At 35.6% G+C, this 16,393-nt stretch overlaps 1 protein-coding gene across 4 annotated transcripts in view; it reads left to right on the plus strand.

The window, feature by feature from the left end:
• The window catches only part of scaper.S (S-phase cyclin A-associated protein in the ER S homeolog), a 153,039-nt gene that overhangs the window by 79,845 nt on the left and 56,801 nt on the right, over positions 1-16,393 (plus strand). For all 4 annotated transcript variants that reach the window (XR_005966651.1, XM_041588392.1, XM_041588393.1 and 1 more), the window contains 3 exons: positions 6,597-6,733; positions 12,251-12,316; positions 12,959-13,085. Coding sequence is in view for 3 of the 4 variants with exons in the window: in XM_041588392.1 (XP_041444326.1) it covers positions 6,597-6,733; positions 12,251-12,316; positions 12,959-13,085 (330 nt within the window). In the remaining variant the exon portion in view is untranslated. The remainder of the gene's footprint in view (positions 1-6,596; positions 6,734-12,250; positions 12,317-12,958; positions 13,086-16,393) is intronic.

The following is a 16,393-nucleotide window of genomic DNA, read 5'->3' on the forward strand; positions in this document are numbered from 1 at the left end:
CTTTCTATATTTTATACTATATATTATAGACAGTGAGCACCCAGCATTGCAACAGTAATTATTATGGTGTGCCAAACTTTTACAAAATTAAAGCAAGTATCCAGGGCTAGATTTGCTCCAAAACATAGGCATTAAGACTTGCAGTAAGTGTGCCTATGTGGCATATGCAGCAGTTTTTTTCTTATTTTAATGGTATCCACACCTATCAGTCCCTATCAGTATATGAAATAAATTATATTCTATATTCATAGTGAATGTTTCTAGGTTACTAGTATTTTGATCTTAGGTTAAGTACAGGTATGAGATCCGTTATTCAGAAACCCGTTATCCAGAATGCTTTGAATTGTGGAATGGCTGTCTTCCAAATTTTTTAAAATGATTTCCTTTTTCTATGTAATAATAAAACAATACCTTGTACTTGATCCAAACTAATATATAAGTAATCCTTATTGGAAGCAAAACCAGCCTATTGGGTTTATTTAATGTTTACATGATTTTCTAGTAGACTAGAAAGTATGAAGATCCAAATTTCTGAAAGATCCATTATCCGGAAAGCCCCAGGTCCCGAGCATTCTGGATAACCGGTCCCATAACCTATACTTGCATGTTTGCGGCAGAGTAGGGCCAATCATATTTTAAAGATTACTCTTCATGAAACATGAAGCCAGATAAGCACTTTTTATGATTCTTTTGGAAGTAATATCATAAATATTTGGAAATATAGACACCCGTGGGCACTATAATAAATAAAGCAATTCACAGTTTCTGCACCTTAACACATATATGATTCATTTATTATTTTACTTAGTGTAAATAAGGTCACTGGCAAGAAATCTTCATCCCATGATGCCCCATCTGTGACCTGCTTTGTAGCTCAATTCATTCTGACAGTTCCCTTTTGAAGATCAAACTTCCAGTTATATAAGTAGGTAAATGTAATATCATTTAAAAGGGCACCTGGAACATTTTTCAGGCCAATACACAACCGTGCAACATATGTTTTAGGTTCAATTACAGTACTCCATTGTTTTGTTTTTTTCCTATAAAGTCTGAGTTCTCTTTTGTTCACCTATTTTAGTTACACAACAGCAGTTGTCCTTTTGTACACATTTGTGAATGACAAAATGCCATCATTCAATTTCTATATTTCTGGTAATTTCTTTGACTGCTATAATCATTTCTTGTGCTTCCCATCTCTAGCTACAGGGTAAACAAATTGGGTAAATGGATAAAGCATACTATAAGAGAAACGTCCAGGCCTGTGTTCACTAAAACTCCCAGTTCTTCCCAGTTTTGTGGTGTAGTCATATGATGACTGACCCATCTAGTGGTTGGAAGGCACATGATCGGCCACAACTACTGAGTGTCAAGGCTTGAATTAGACGCATACCTCCCAACATTTTAGAAATAGAAAGAAGGACAAAAAAAAAAAACATGTTACACCCCCTAATTACCATGTTCATTTCACAAAATGTGCCAGGTTGCCAACATTGTTCCACATTATTTTGTTGTTGTTAAAATTGTGCAATTTTAATGTGGATAACATTGCAAATATGTCAAATAAAAATTCCCTTCCGTATCAATGGAGTTATTGTACCTTTAGTTTAAGCTTAATCAGTTAATGTATGTACTCACAATTATAAGATGCCACCCAGAATGTCCTATTTATAACATAAACTACTCCCATGACCTCACACACATGCTGTCTAGCGGATGATCTATTCCTGTCCTGTGAAATACACAGCAGCAACTCTGACCTCATACACTTGACTTGTGCACATTTGCCCCACTGGCACACTTTGTATTGCTGCCCTTAGCTGTAATAAATTATTTTATAAGTGAACTGCAAGAACACATTTTTATTGCTGTTAACCCATATTCTACCAGTTGTAGTTAATTCCATACAGCAGAGATGGGATTCTACCTCTTAGCTCCTGTAAATATATGATAATAGCGTATGATAATAAATACAACTGATTATCTGTTGTAGGACCAAGGCTATTTAACATCAGATATCACATACATTTCATTCCAGTTAAAAAAATCTCTGTGCATTATTTCAGTAATCAGGGCACAATATAAGCAGGATACTTGTTAGCAACTAATACACACTAATACACACAGCTGCAATAGTAATTTGAAGCTTCCAACTGATATGTGTTTATTTACATAAGCTATTTACAGAGATCTTTCTGTATCAGTAGGCAGCCTGCAAATTAATTTTTCTAAAGTATCTGACAAGTGTTCACTAGTCTAATTGCGTGGAAACACGGCCCATATTTTAATTGTGCTTACTCTGCTAATATTAATTAAGAACATAAGACTATTCTTTCACTTGGTCTTTCATGGAATATGGTGGTAACATAGCAGACATTGTTCCTGTCTGTCTACAGTATATCTTGGCTGGTTAAAAACCACACATCTGTCTCTCACTGCATCTCCATCTTAATTATCCTAACTCTATAGATGGGTTTTACCAGCAATCTTCTGTAGTCCTAATCTATTTTAACATAATCAGGGCACTCTGCTCCTATGAAATTCTATACATTGTTATGTTCTCTGAAACTTTTAGTGTTCAGATGTGCTCTAAAAAAATCAATCATGTTATCGAAACTTATCCCATTTACCCCTCTACTAGTTAACTCTCTCGTGGAAGACCTTCCAATCTATCTAGATTGTGTTGCATTTAACATTTAAAATTTATGGTCATGTTCCTTTATGAGGGGCACCAAATAAAAACTCTGTATTTGTTTTGTATATTAACATATAATATAAAATAAGATTCACTAACTGCACTAATCTTAATACAATATGAGCAAAATCATAGAGGCTATGGTAAATTAATTCTAAAGCTTGTTAAAAGATTAGCATCTTAAATCCAGTACAATCCCATGACAATACACGTGTTGTCAAGATCTTTAAAACATGTATAATCAGTTTGGAGGCTAAAGGTGGCCTTACACGATAAGTTCCGCTCGCTTGGCAAGGTTGCCAAATGAGCGGATCTTAATCTGATATGGCCGCCAAAGGCAACGATCGGATTATAACAAAGGAAATGGGTGCAGACGGGTCATAGGACCGTATCAACTAGCCAATGCGGTCCTTGATCGCAGGAAAAATCAAACCTGCCCGATCTATCAGTCGAATTTAGCCCAGATATTGATCGGGGAGACCCTTCAGAAGCTCCCACACATGGGCAGATAAGGACCGATATCGGCAGCTTTAATCTGCCCATGTTTGGCCACCTTAAAGGGGTTGTTCACTTTCAAACACTTAGTTGTTTTCAGGTAGTTCACCAGAAGTAACAACAGTTTCAATTACTTTCTATTTTTTATTTGTCACCGGTTTTCTAATATTCAAGTGTAAAGTGTAATTTTTCACCTTCTGAAGCAGCTCTGGGAGGGGGGGTCACCGACCCTGCAAACTGTTCTAAATTGATACATTAGTTGATAAATCTGTTGACTCTGCTGAGCAGATCCCCCGAGTTTCATTAAAGGCAGCTGTTAGAATTGATATAATAGTTGCCAATATTCCAGAGATGCTGCTGAAAAATTAATCAACTAAATGTTGCAAAACTGTAACAGTTTACAGTCTGCACTGAGCTGCCAGACTCAAACACCATAGACAGGGACATTAAACTTTAAACTTAAAAGATGGAAAATAATTTTAAAAAAAATCTTTATTTCTGGGGAACAATCTTAAAACAGTCAAACTGAAAAAAGTGTTTGGAAGATGTCACATGTAGCTTAAATGTTATTTCTTAGGAACCCCTAGGAACTTTCTGACTGTCTTGTTAAATAAGAACTCCTACATTTCTGCTTTTCTAAAGTAAATGTATTATGTCTGTACCATACATATGTTTTTTTTAATAACACCAATATTTTATAACACAATTATACAGAGCAATATGTGATATTTGTGAAAGAGTAATGTCACTTAATACGGTATTCTCGTTTCACCCTGATTTCAGACACAGTGCTAATCCTTCACTTTGATCTCTACTTTTTATGAATGACAATTCATTTTTGGATCTCTGATATTCCCTTTAACGTCTTTTAATGAGTTTTAAACATAAAGTTTGGGATTAGTACAGCCTTCCCCTTTCTGAAATTCAAGAAGTCTGAGAAAAAGAAGGGCTACACCCATGTACATGTTCTTCTAGCCAGGTATGGTTGGATGTTAGAATGGCTATCCCCTATTTTATCAGGAGATATTAAAGACTTAAAAAAGTTTAATGTTGTATTTTGCCATAACTTTGCATATTTTGACAACTATTTACTAAAATGGTTTATTTACCTTGCTTGTGCTTCTGCTTTTAATTATGTTACTCGTAATACAGGTATGACATTCCTTATTCAGAAATAGTTAATTTTAAACAGATTCTCTTTTTTCTGTTGAATAATAAAGCAGTAGCTTGTACTTCACCGCAACTAAGCTAATGAATCCATATTGGTGGCAAAACATTGCTATTGGATTTATTTCATGTTTACAAGATTTTTAACAGATTTAAGGGATAGATATTGAAATTACAGAAAGATCCCTTATCTGTATAATCCCAGGTCCCAAGCATTCCAGATAAAGGATCCTATACCTGTATTAGTTGGCTGCAGATCGTACAGAAGTCAGTAATCATTTTATTACTTGGAAGTTTTGTCAAACAATCAAATAAATAGAACTACATATCTGAATACACTTTATCTAGAAACCTTCAAAATATGTAAATTCCATTTGCCACAGTGAAGCTCCTCTGCGCCATCTTCCGGGCCCTCTTCTGTAAAGGAACACCGTATTTGGCGCATTGGCAGTTGGAGTAGTCTGATACTCATACCACCCGCGCATGCGCCAAAATGTTCAGTGAATTGCCTAGGGAAGGAAGAAGAACCGAAGTAGACTGAAGAACCTGGAAGATGAAGCCCATGAGCTTGACTGCGCTACTCTGCATAAATAAGTGAGCATGCTGTCCCAGGACACTTTCTGGAATAATTCACTATGTGGGTAGGAAGCAGGGACTATCTAGGGTATTAGATGGGGCTTTTTTTTATTGGGGGTGGGTTAGTTCTCCTTTAAACGATCTGTTTTCTACAATGATAATTAAATACATTGCACCTGCTATTCAATATATTCAATAAGTTAGCGTGTTTATTGCACAACTTTGCTTTTAGGTAACTATCGCACAATATACAAAGAAATGAGTTGTGTGAAAAAAGATTTTCCTTATGTGAAATCATAATATCTGAAATCTTTTTCTTTGTGGAGTTCACTTTTCTAGTGATCGTTTGTTAGGAGGTGAGGAAAACAAAAATAAGATTAAATATGCTTTTAGGTAAAATAATTATTGTAATTATAGAAAGACCCTGGGTCCCAAGCATTCCAGATAATTGATCCCATACTAGTACAATTTTTTAATCCTTATTTTCAGAACTTTAGTTACATTTTTTCAGGCACAAGTTAAATATTCCTTTAGTTGGCCTTGCCACACTGATCACAGAACATTTGCCGAGACAAATTCAATGTGGGTTGAACTGAGATCTTATTTTTCTTTTCTTTTTACATTTCAAAATCCTGGTGTTTTGACATAAAAAAAAAACATTAAAGTATTTTTTAAAACAAAATATATGTTTCTGAACATAAAATATAAAACATTTTGGCCAACTTTGTCACAATAAATGATCACCCTTACATAGAAATATAGGTACAGTGGAAGGGAATAGATCCTTGAGGTGTTTTTTTTTTATGATTTATGCATTTTACAACATTATTATCTGTAATTTTCCTGAAGCAATTTTATATGTCTTTTTTATGTGTGGTCTATTACTCATGCAAATGTATTTTCTATGGCAATATGGGTTTATTTAAATAGCACAAAAAAAGGAAGAATTTTGTGATATATTTACACTCACCAAGTTAGACATGGGTCCTAGGTGACCCAGACCATCTGCAATATGTTGGCGCTATATAAATACATGTTAATAATAGCTAGGAAATTAGCAGGCACTAATAAAATCTTGTGTAATTAGAGGAAATGTGAAATATTTCTTTTTTTTAATAAGTAAAGTAAAGCCTAGACTGACCTAGGTCAAGATTATGGGTACATTTACCTCAAAACTTACAGCAAATATGGCAAAATAGACCAGTGAAAAAGCATACCAAAAATTGCAAATACAAAATAGAACTACTTTAATAGATTGCTGATTTACACTGTCGGATTGGGGAGGTCTTTGCCCACATGGGCTGCAACTTCAAGCAACCACTGAATTGTCTGTATGAACGACTCCCTGCATTCACATGCACACTGCATACACTTTACTGGCTGTTCCCTCCTCCTACTTATTCGCGATCATAATAAAGGGGAGTGTCTGCATATCCCAGTACTGAGCGCCGGGGTTGGTGTGGAGCAGTCTTGGGCAGGCAGGGCTTGCCGAGGTTTTTTTTTGGCCCAGTCCAACCCTGCTCATTTACTAACATAAGGTGCCACACAAAACTATACATGGCATATATCAATGTACTTAAAAGTATTTTATAGTACAAAGAACCCTTGCTTATTAAATTTATTTTAAAACATCAGGGTCTAATCTTTCATTTTTATATTTTCTTAGGAGCATTTGTCCTTGAAAAAATACATTGTTGATATTCTGATGGAAACAGCAATTCCCTTGGAGCCTATAAAAGATGGAGAGGAGAAGCAGAAAAATAAGAAAAAAGCCAAAAAGCTAAAAACTAGAATCAACTCAAGGTGCGTCTTTTACTCATAATGGTAATTGTCTTTTAATTTAAAGTGTAAAACAAATCACACAAAGGTTTAAAAATTATGACCTCCTGGGAGTAGCTATTTCATATCAATCCGTTAGTTTCTTAAAGTTTCAGCCATAGCAGTGAGTGACCATCTTATTTATTAGTGCTGGCTAGAACTGCATTTTTTTCCTAAAGCAAATTACAAAAACCCTAAAAAAGCAAAAGGTAAATGTCCAAATGAAACAAGGAACATGGAGATTGTTGAGGAGGCACATGGGGGTTCTTTATGGAGACCAGGCAGGATGCTGTTTGTTTTCTGGGGGCTGGCTACTTTTGGAGAATAGGGAGGGAGGATTTAAGATGTAGAAATCAGTAAGGGCACAGGATGGCAGAAACACACAGTATAGGGTGATAAGCTAGGAGAGCACAGAAGTATTAGGGAGGAAGGAGAGCTGTTTGGCGTTCAGTGATGATCTGTAAAAGTGTTTTCAGTAAAGTATTTATAACTCCCAGGTCATGTCGCACAACATCAGGAATACACCATGACAACATATCTTATCATTGTTTGATGTGAACCTGCCGACAAGAGCTTGCAATCTATAATAGTTGTGACCTACTTTGGAGCACAACAATAAAGAAGTGGCTAACTGTAGTTTTAAAGTTTGACTGACTTAATATAAGCTTTACTGTGCACAGAATATTCTTTCCTTGCACATTGGGAATTTTGCATGGAAGCTGGAGTTGCCATGTTACTTTGGCAAAGTTATGTTACAGGAAGACTCTAGATATTGTGAGCTTGCATTGTAATAGTAAGATGATGTGTTTAGGAATTTCTAACTATGTATCCATTTTTTCAGCACTTATTCACATGGAGGAGTTGGTTCGTTTTAATAATTTAAGACATTTCAGGGACAGATGAAACCTAATTAAAGGGACAGTATACTTTTTTAACATGAGCTGAATGAAGAGGGCTTTGCTGAATATAGTTTTTGCCTATTTTTTAAATAAAGATATATCAATGGTTTCTGTTATTTCTGGCACTAAACAAGAATATGAAGCCAGTTTAATTTTGGTATTTACTGCCACTGCCAGTCCAACAGAATTTCAGGGGAGCTGATAAAATGAGTTATCGGTCAGTGCTCAATGGTTGCTGCTTAAGGTGGCCATACACGGGCCGATAAAATCTGACGACAGACTGAGTCGGCAGCTTATTGGCCCGTGTATGGGGCCCTCAGACAGACTTCCCCGATCAATATCTGCCCGAAGGTCGGCCAGATGTTGATCGGACAGGACTAAAAATCCTGTCGGATCGTGGCCGCATCTGTTCATTGATGCGGTCCCTCGATCCGACCGCCCGTTATCCATCGTTAGGATCCGATCGTTGGGCCCTAGGGACCACTATCGGATTAGCCCGATATTGCCCACCTCAAGGTGGGCATATCGGGGAGAGATCCACTCGTTTGGCGACATTTCCAAACGAGCGTATCTCTCCGTGTCTGGCCACCTTTAGATAAGGTAGAGGTTGGTTTGTTTAAACTTAGAGAGGAAGCTCTGATTCAAGTGCCCAACTTTCAAATTAGTGGTTTAGAATGGCAAAAAATATAGATTTTTATCTTTATCTCTACTGCAGATCTTACAATGGAATTAAAAACTGTTGCTGCATTCTAAGAAAAGGGATTTGTGTAAAATACATTATCTTAAAACCTAATGAATGGTAACACTATGGTCTAATCGCATATTTATATTGCACAAGCATCGTTTACAGCACTTATATATGTATTTATTAAGAAGTATAAAATATCATAGGGCAGCAAACTGTGTTTGTCTCCTAATTTAGCTGGGTTTTCTGGCCAGATAAAGCTCTCATTGTTTCTTGCATTCTATGAACATATACAGTTAGGCCCATAAACCTTTGGACAACTTTGTTTTCTAATTTTGTTTCTGTACATCACCACAATGGACTTTAAATGAAACAACTCAGATGCAGTTGAGCTGCAGACTTTCAGTTTTAATTCAGTGGTTTGAACAAAAAGGTTGCATAAAAATGTGAGGAACTAAAGCCTTTTTTTTTTAACACAATCACTTCATTTTAGGGGCTCAAAAGTAATTAGACAAATTTAAAACTGAAAAATAAAATGTTCATTTCTAATACTTGGTTGAAAACCCTTCACTGGCAATGACAGCCTGAAGTCTTGATCTCATGGACATCACCAGATTCTGGGTTTCCTCCTTTTTAATGCTCTGCCAGGCCTTTACTGCAGCGGCTTCAGTTGCTGTTTGTTTGTGGGCTTTTCTGTCTGAAGTTTAGTCTTCAACAAGTGAAATACATGCTCAATTGGGTTCAGATCAGGTGACTGACTTGGCCATTCAAGAATATTCCACTTCTTTGCTTTAATAAACTACTGGGTTGCTTTGGCTCTATGTTTTGGGTTATTGTCCATCTGTATCATGAAACACCTCCCAAACAATGTGACTACATTTAGCTGGATTTTAGCAGACTGTGTCTCTGAACACCTCAGAATTCATTCCGCTGCTTCTGTCCTGTGTCACATCATGGATAAACACTAGTGTCCCAGTGCCACTGGCAGCCATGCACACCCAAGCCATCACACTGCCTCCGCCATGTTTTATAGATTCTCCATACTTTTTTCTTGCCATCATTCTGGTAGAGGTTGATCGTGGTTTCATCTGTCCAAGGAATGTTTTTCCAGAACTGTGCTGGCTTTTTTTGATGTTTTTTTTTTTTTTTTAGCAAAGTCCAATCTAGCCTTTCTGTTCTTGATGGTTATGAGTGGCTTGCACCTTGCAGTTTTAGCAGCTTATGGATAGCTTGTTTCACCTGCATGGAGAGCTCCTTTGATCGCATGTTGTCTGTTCACAGCAAAATCTTCCACATACAAACACCCCTTCAAATCAACTCCAGGCTTTTATCTGCTTAATTTATAATGACATAACAAAGGAATTGCCCACACCTGCCCATGAAATAGCATTTGAATCAATGGTCTGATTACTTTTGAGCCCCTGAAATGAAGTAATTGTGTTAAAGAAATGCTTTAGTTACTCACATTTTTATGCAATCTTTTTGTTTAACACACTGAATTAAAGTTGAAAGTCTGCAGGTGTTTCTTTTAAAATTCATTGTAGTAATGTACAGAACCAAAATTAGAAAAAAAGTTGTCTCTGTCCAAAGATTTATGTGTAATACATTTTAAATGGTTTACTCTATTGTATACATAATGGGCAGAATAACAGAGAGATTATTTGCAAAAGGTTTGACTAAAAACTTATAGCAATGAGCCTAATTTATGGCCACTTTCTCTGATTGAGTAAGAAAACTGAGTATTGATTTTCAGGCTGATGTGTTCACCTGTTAAGAGCTTTTCCATAATTGGAAGCAGCTACGTGTGAGTCTGTGGCTCACTTCCAGCACACAATAGCTTGCTTCACACAGAGTAAACTAGGCTGATTCTTCTTCGTAACCATTGATTTTTAAATGAAGTATCAAAGAAAATCAATAGTAATCAACAAATAGAAGGCGTCCGCTACTGATGTCAAATCTTGGGCTTCATTTAATCAATTTAGTGTTCTGTCACAACAAGGGACAAGCTAGAAATATTGTCCTAAGGAAGAGGGGTGTCAGGCATGTAGTTTGTCACTGTTGTGAATAGAGATAAGATCATGAGGGACAAGTATGGCATCATTATACAAAGGACTATACAAAGGGTATTCCCTATCAGCTGAGGTTAACCCATATTAATTAAGCTTGTCTGCGCTAGGCAGAATAGTTAGTGATTAGAAGAGTTGTAGTACTATTGATTATTAAAATAAATTAACGGTATGCAAAGGCCTTTAAATATACAGTATGTGAGAATTTATGCGAAACATAGATCCTAGGCGGAGTGAAAATAAAATATAACAATATAAAAGCTATTTTAAAAAGAGGCAAAAAACAGTGGGTGTCAAGCCTCTGAGGAAATGCTGCCTGAAGAATTTCCCAGTTTATGCTCATATGGCTTTATCCTAGCTACAACCATAGGGGAACTTCTGTACGAAAGTGTCTAGACAGGCTGGCCTAAGCCCAACGCTTAAGGGGGTTGTTTATTAAAATTTGAATTTTTGCTACAATTCAAATTGCACAAACTCACAAATTTTAATTATATTTTCAAATTACAAATGTTTGGTAATTATTAAGTACAAAAAAAACCTGGAAAAACAATGGTAGTTGTCCTAGGCAAAGTTCAAGATATTTGTCTTTTTCGAGTTTTTTGAACTTGTAAACTCTCAAATTCAAATTATTCGAGTTTATTTACAATTATATTCAATCAAGGTTTTCGGATTCAATCAACATATTTGGATGTTTTCATAACTAAACAAACATTCAAGTTTTTTTAAAATGTGAGTTTATTCAAAGTAGAAAAAAAAATTAGATTTTTGATAAATAAGCCCATTTATTCTGTTTGGACTGTAAGATTACAGGGCAGGGTCCTCTTTTCTCCAACATACAATATCATTTGCAAGGATAAATAAATGGGGGAAGAAAGGGAGCAGTACTAAAGAGGTTAAGGGTGATTGAGTCTTTGGGTTTATAGAAGACACAAGGATTGATGGGTAGAAGTGGAAATACTGCACTGGTTGAAATTTTTCCTTGGGTAGGGCAATGGCTACTAGCCTACATGGTAATTTGGTGAAGTGCAATAAACCACATCCACCAGTTAGTGATCTGGTTTCATCATTATAAAATATGACAAATAATGTAACCATGTTAATGATCATGTAGAACAACTGAAAATGAGGCCTATTCAACTTTACATTATCTATGCTGTCTTTGTTTCTGCAGAAAGTCACTTTCATGGGAACCTCTGTTTTAATATTGTTAACAAAAAATGTTTCTCAAAAATAATAGTCTAGTTATTGTAGTCCTTCTCGGGCAGATGGTGCTGAGAAGCTTATTATCGCCACATAGGTTTGCTGTCCTTTTTAATATTATTTACAACATATGGCCATTAAATTAACAATTTGGAAAAGTGATGATTTAAAGGCAGGGTTATCAACTATGTATTGTGTGCATAGGCCTGTCAAATAACACTTTAATCTATCTGGGTAAAAAAAAAGAATATGATAAGAAATCCCACATTATCATCATAATAGAAAAGGGCTGTGGACTCCTAGACAAAAGTGTCCTGTTGTGTGATTTATGTGGCCTCCTTTTCTCTTAACAGTGTCTACTTATTGCTTAGTGTCATTATCTCTTTGTTGTTTCTTGTTTCTTACTAATTAATATTTTCTGCTAACTAACATTATAGTTAGTATATTGCATGTAGTACATATTTAGATGATATTTTATTGTAAATTATTAAGGGGTTTAACATTCTTTGACAGCATTTTAAGTGGTTCAGAAGTATTGCAATTAAAATGACCCACTCAACTTAAATGCAAACATTTTTTATGTATTGGGTCAGTTACTGTATCTGCTGCTTTCTGAAGTATGAAGGGATAAATATCTAATATTTTCTTTCAGGGCAAAGGAATATGAAAGCACACTAGATATTAAAAACCCTGTGACTGACTCTCCCTACAAGGCAAAGTGAGTACTTTCTCATTTTCAATTTAACTCAAAGTTATATTAAGAACATAAATCTAGGAGATGTAGAGGATGTATTTCCAAGGTTCCCACAGCAGGCTGCGTCAACAGGAGCACCAAATAGGGGGGGGGGGGGAAATGACCCACAGACTAACAGAGTTTTTATGAAGCGTGACTGTAATGTCATTGGGTGCAAATCATGAGTTGGCCACAAAAATACTGGAATTTTGGAGAAAACAAATCTGCATTGTGGGTAAAAAGCATGGTGATTTGTATTAGAATATTGTACTTTATACTCTGCACCTGGTAAGTATGCCTCACTCTTTCTCACTCTGATATTAAGAACTAGTCTTATTGGGATTAGGCAATATTTTACCCCTTGGTTGATGTTCATCTAAATGGATTGGAGCTGTAATTGACTTTTGTACTCTCCTAATTGTATATAAATTATACATCCTCCTAATTGTTTGATGATAGTCTTCAATGCAAGTCTTATAAATTACATAAAATAGGCCATATTTAAAATATTGTTTCCTACAAAAATATGGTGATTAAGTTATCTTGGTTCAAGAAAAATGCTACCTATAAATACATTTTTCCTTTATGTTAGCATGAGAATTTGAAGATAATGTATATTGTTCTCAGGCTACAGAGGCTTTCCAAGGATATTCATAAGCAGCTACAGACGCAGGACAGTGGAGCGTGGGCAGCTAACAAAGTGTCTGCTTTAGACAGAACCCTTGGAGAAGTTTCCAGGATCTTGGAGAAGCAAGTAAGATAGAGCTGTTGCATGTTCTGGTTCACTGTTTTGTCAGCCTGGTTAAAGTAGAATCAATTGTTATTTATTATACTTACAGAAGTAGAAAACATAAAGTAAACAAATGTTTTATTTCACAATTCTGAACTAGATTTGTTTAAATACAATTATTAGCAGCATATTTAATGGCTTGTGGTCAATTGCTTTTTATTTTGCATTTGTATTACCTGAAAAGGCTTTAAGGATAAAACATGCATATTATGGGTTTTGACATCTAGACTTCATACCTTGTGTATTCTAATGGCTGGCTGTTTAACGTGTGCATCAGCTACACAAACTACTTCATCTATATCTTGGTCAGCAGTTTAGAGGAATGTATAATGAGCTCAAACTTCTCAAAAAGAATCTTACCTTTTGGAGCACTGGAACATTGTCTAGTCTAGTCCAGGCACTTGCCCAAGTCTTCATGCATTTTTGTCCTTCGGTTTGCTCCTGTGTGTTAAACTCTCTGGGTTAAGAGCCTCCTTCCTTCTGTGTCTCTTACCATCTGACATGTAATATCTGCATATTTATGCTTATTTATTTCTGAGTGTATTTTCTATATTGTAAAGTTCTGCATATCCTAGGGGTGCTTTATAAAAAAGGTTATACATAAAATGTACTCTCACTGGGTGATGCTTAGTCATAAGTGAATGTAGCCCAACCTTAAAAAGGGGTGTATACAGTATGCACACTGTTTTACAGTTTCTTGTTTCACTTGGCTGTGTTTAACCTAAATGTTCATATTGAATAAGTCATGTTCTTTTAAAAAACATAGAAAGCACTAAGTAGATCTCCTAATCTTTCTGGAAAACATGGGTAACCAAGACCCTCAAAACTAGACATTACTGAAAGAATAACTATACTGCATTGTGTGTCATTTCCATGTACCTTTATTAAAGTGGACCTGTCACCCACACCCAGACATAAAAAGCTGTATAATAAAAGTTATTTTCAATTAAATATGAAACCCAAATTATGTGTTTCATTAAAGCAGCCATGCCCTGTTATAAATGCATTTAAATATTTCAGCTGTCAATCATTTGTTGCCTACCCCACCTCTATGCCTTAGGCATAGAGGTGGGGGAGGCAATTACTTTAACTTTCTTAGATATCACTGACCTCCTCACATTCCCACTCCTTCCCTACCACCTAATTTTGTAACCAGTGCATGGGCATGTGCATCAGGTCCCGCATTCTGGTGCATAAATAAGATTTTTGGGATAATGCAAAGCTTGCCTTAATAACAGTGTTTACAAAATGGTGCCTGTCTGCTTGCTGTGATTGTTTATCTCCAGATTAAAGGGGAAAAGATTGAAATAATTTATGTAGTGCAAGTAAAGTCTTGCTTGAATAACATGATAATATAGGATTTGGAATTTTTTCTTAGGGTGACAAGTCCCATTTAAACCCAAAATGTTTGAGGACAAGTCTGCAGTTCTTTTTCTGTACAGTTACATTGGATAATGTTACTAATATTTAGCAAAATTGTTTAGGCAATTTGCTGGTATAGGATCTATTATCTGGAAACCCATTATCCAGAAAGTTCAGAATCACAGGAAGGTCATCTCCCATAAGACTCAATTATAATTAGGCATGCACTGAATCCACTATTTTGGGATTTTGCTGAATCTTAAATACGTTGTGAAAGATTCGGCTAAATACCACACTGAATCTGAATCCTAATTTGCATATGCAAAACATGGGCAGGAAGGGGAAAATAGAATTGTTAAAAATATTTTTACTCCCTTGTTTGTGTGTTGAAAAGTCACATGCTTTTAAGGATTCCGTTCAGACAGACAAAAGGCTGAATTTTGGCTGAATACTGAACTGAATTCTGCGTTTGGCGCATCCTTAATTATTGTCAAATAATACATTTTTTTTAAAAGCTTTGCCTTTTCTCTATAATAAAACAGTATCTTGTACTTTATCATTACTAAGATAGATCTTTATTGGAGGCAAAACAGTCCTATTGGGTTTAATTAATGTTTAAATATTTTTTTAGTTGACTTAAATTATGGAGATTGAAATTATGGAAAGATCCCTTATCCGGAAAACCCCAGGTCCAGAACATTCTAGTTAACAGGTCCCATACCTGTATATACTTAAAAGCACAATTTGTTAATACTGGAAAAATAAATGTATAAAAATAAATAAATATGGCAAGTAAAACAAGCTTCCAACCAAAATTAATTGAGGCCAAAATAAAGATACTTACAATGTTTCTTGCTCCTTAAAATGGAGAGGATGGGCAGTGTTCCCTTTCCAAATGAGGACTCCAGTGCTTTTCTTCTGTTTACAGAATGCCGAAGGGACCCTACTTCAGAATTTCATGCAATTTGTAATTAACAAGAGAAATTTCTAGAAACCTTCTGTAAACAATTCTAATATAATTTAGAATGAATTGCTGGCTCTTACTTTATTTTGAAATCAAGGAAACGGTTTGGCACTTCTCTCAAGGATAAAATGGAAAATGCAGCCATTTTACCAGCCTGATTCCAGATACAGAAAAAGGGGTTTAGGTCTGAACAGACTTTCAGAGTCTGGAGCAGTTAGATGATAAAATTCCAGAGAGGGCTGTATATTGTAGCATTATTCAGTCAGATTCTGCCCATAACTGTTTGTTATCAGATATTGGATATACTAGAGCTGCCACAGAGTTATTCCCATTAAAAACCACAATTGAGGGATTTCTTTGATGGGTGTTCTTGCTATTCCCTTACATAGACGTTCCTGCCAATCAGATAGCAAAAAAAATTTCAGTCCTACAGAGTTCCCCATTAACTTTAAATCATGTTTGCAAAATTGAGGCCATTAGTGAGGCCCTAGTGGGATAATATGACTTCCCACATTAATATCTACCATAGACAATGTGGTTACTAAATTACAAGAAAACATGACTTTCCGATTACATATCAGTGGAATACTCTAGACTCTTACTGTACATGTACTGTTAATTAACATATGACCATTATAAGCTAGATTCATAATCTAAAATTGAAATTATTAGTTTTGTGCACTGACTTTGTGATAGGTATATATACACTATATGCTTCCCACTCACAATTGGTACCTGGTATTTGTTTTCCCTGAATTGGCATCAATACAGGATGAGAATAAAATATACTTATTTGACTTACTATGATGTAGTTTTTTTATTTTTTCATTTTTAATGGGAAACATTTATAATTCAGTAACTTCTGGCAAATAAATTATCATGCCACTTGCTTACCTTAGGTGACCTTTCCAATGCCCCACCCCCCGCATCACCTGTACAGTTGGTG

The sequence above is a fragment of the Xenopus laevis genome, chromosome 3S (genome assembly GCF_017654675.1).
Source record: "Xenopus laevis strain J_2021 chromosome 3S, Xenopus_laevis_v10.1, whole genome shotgun sequence".
NCBI lineage: Eukaryota > Metazoa > Chordata > Amphibia > Anura > Pipidae > Xenopus > Xenopus laevis.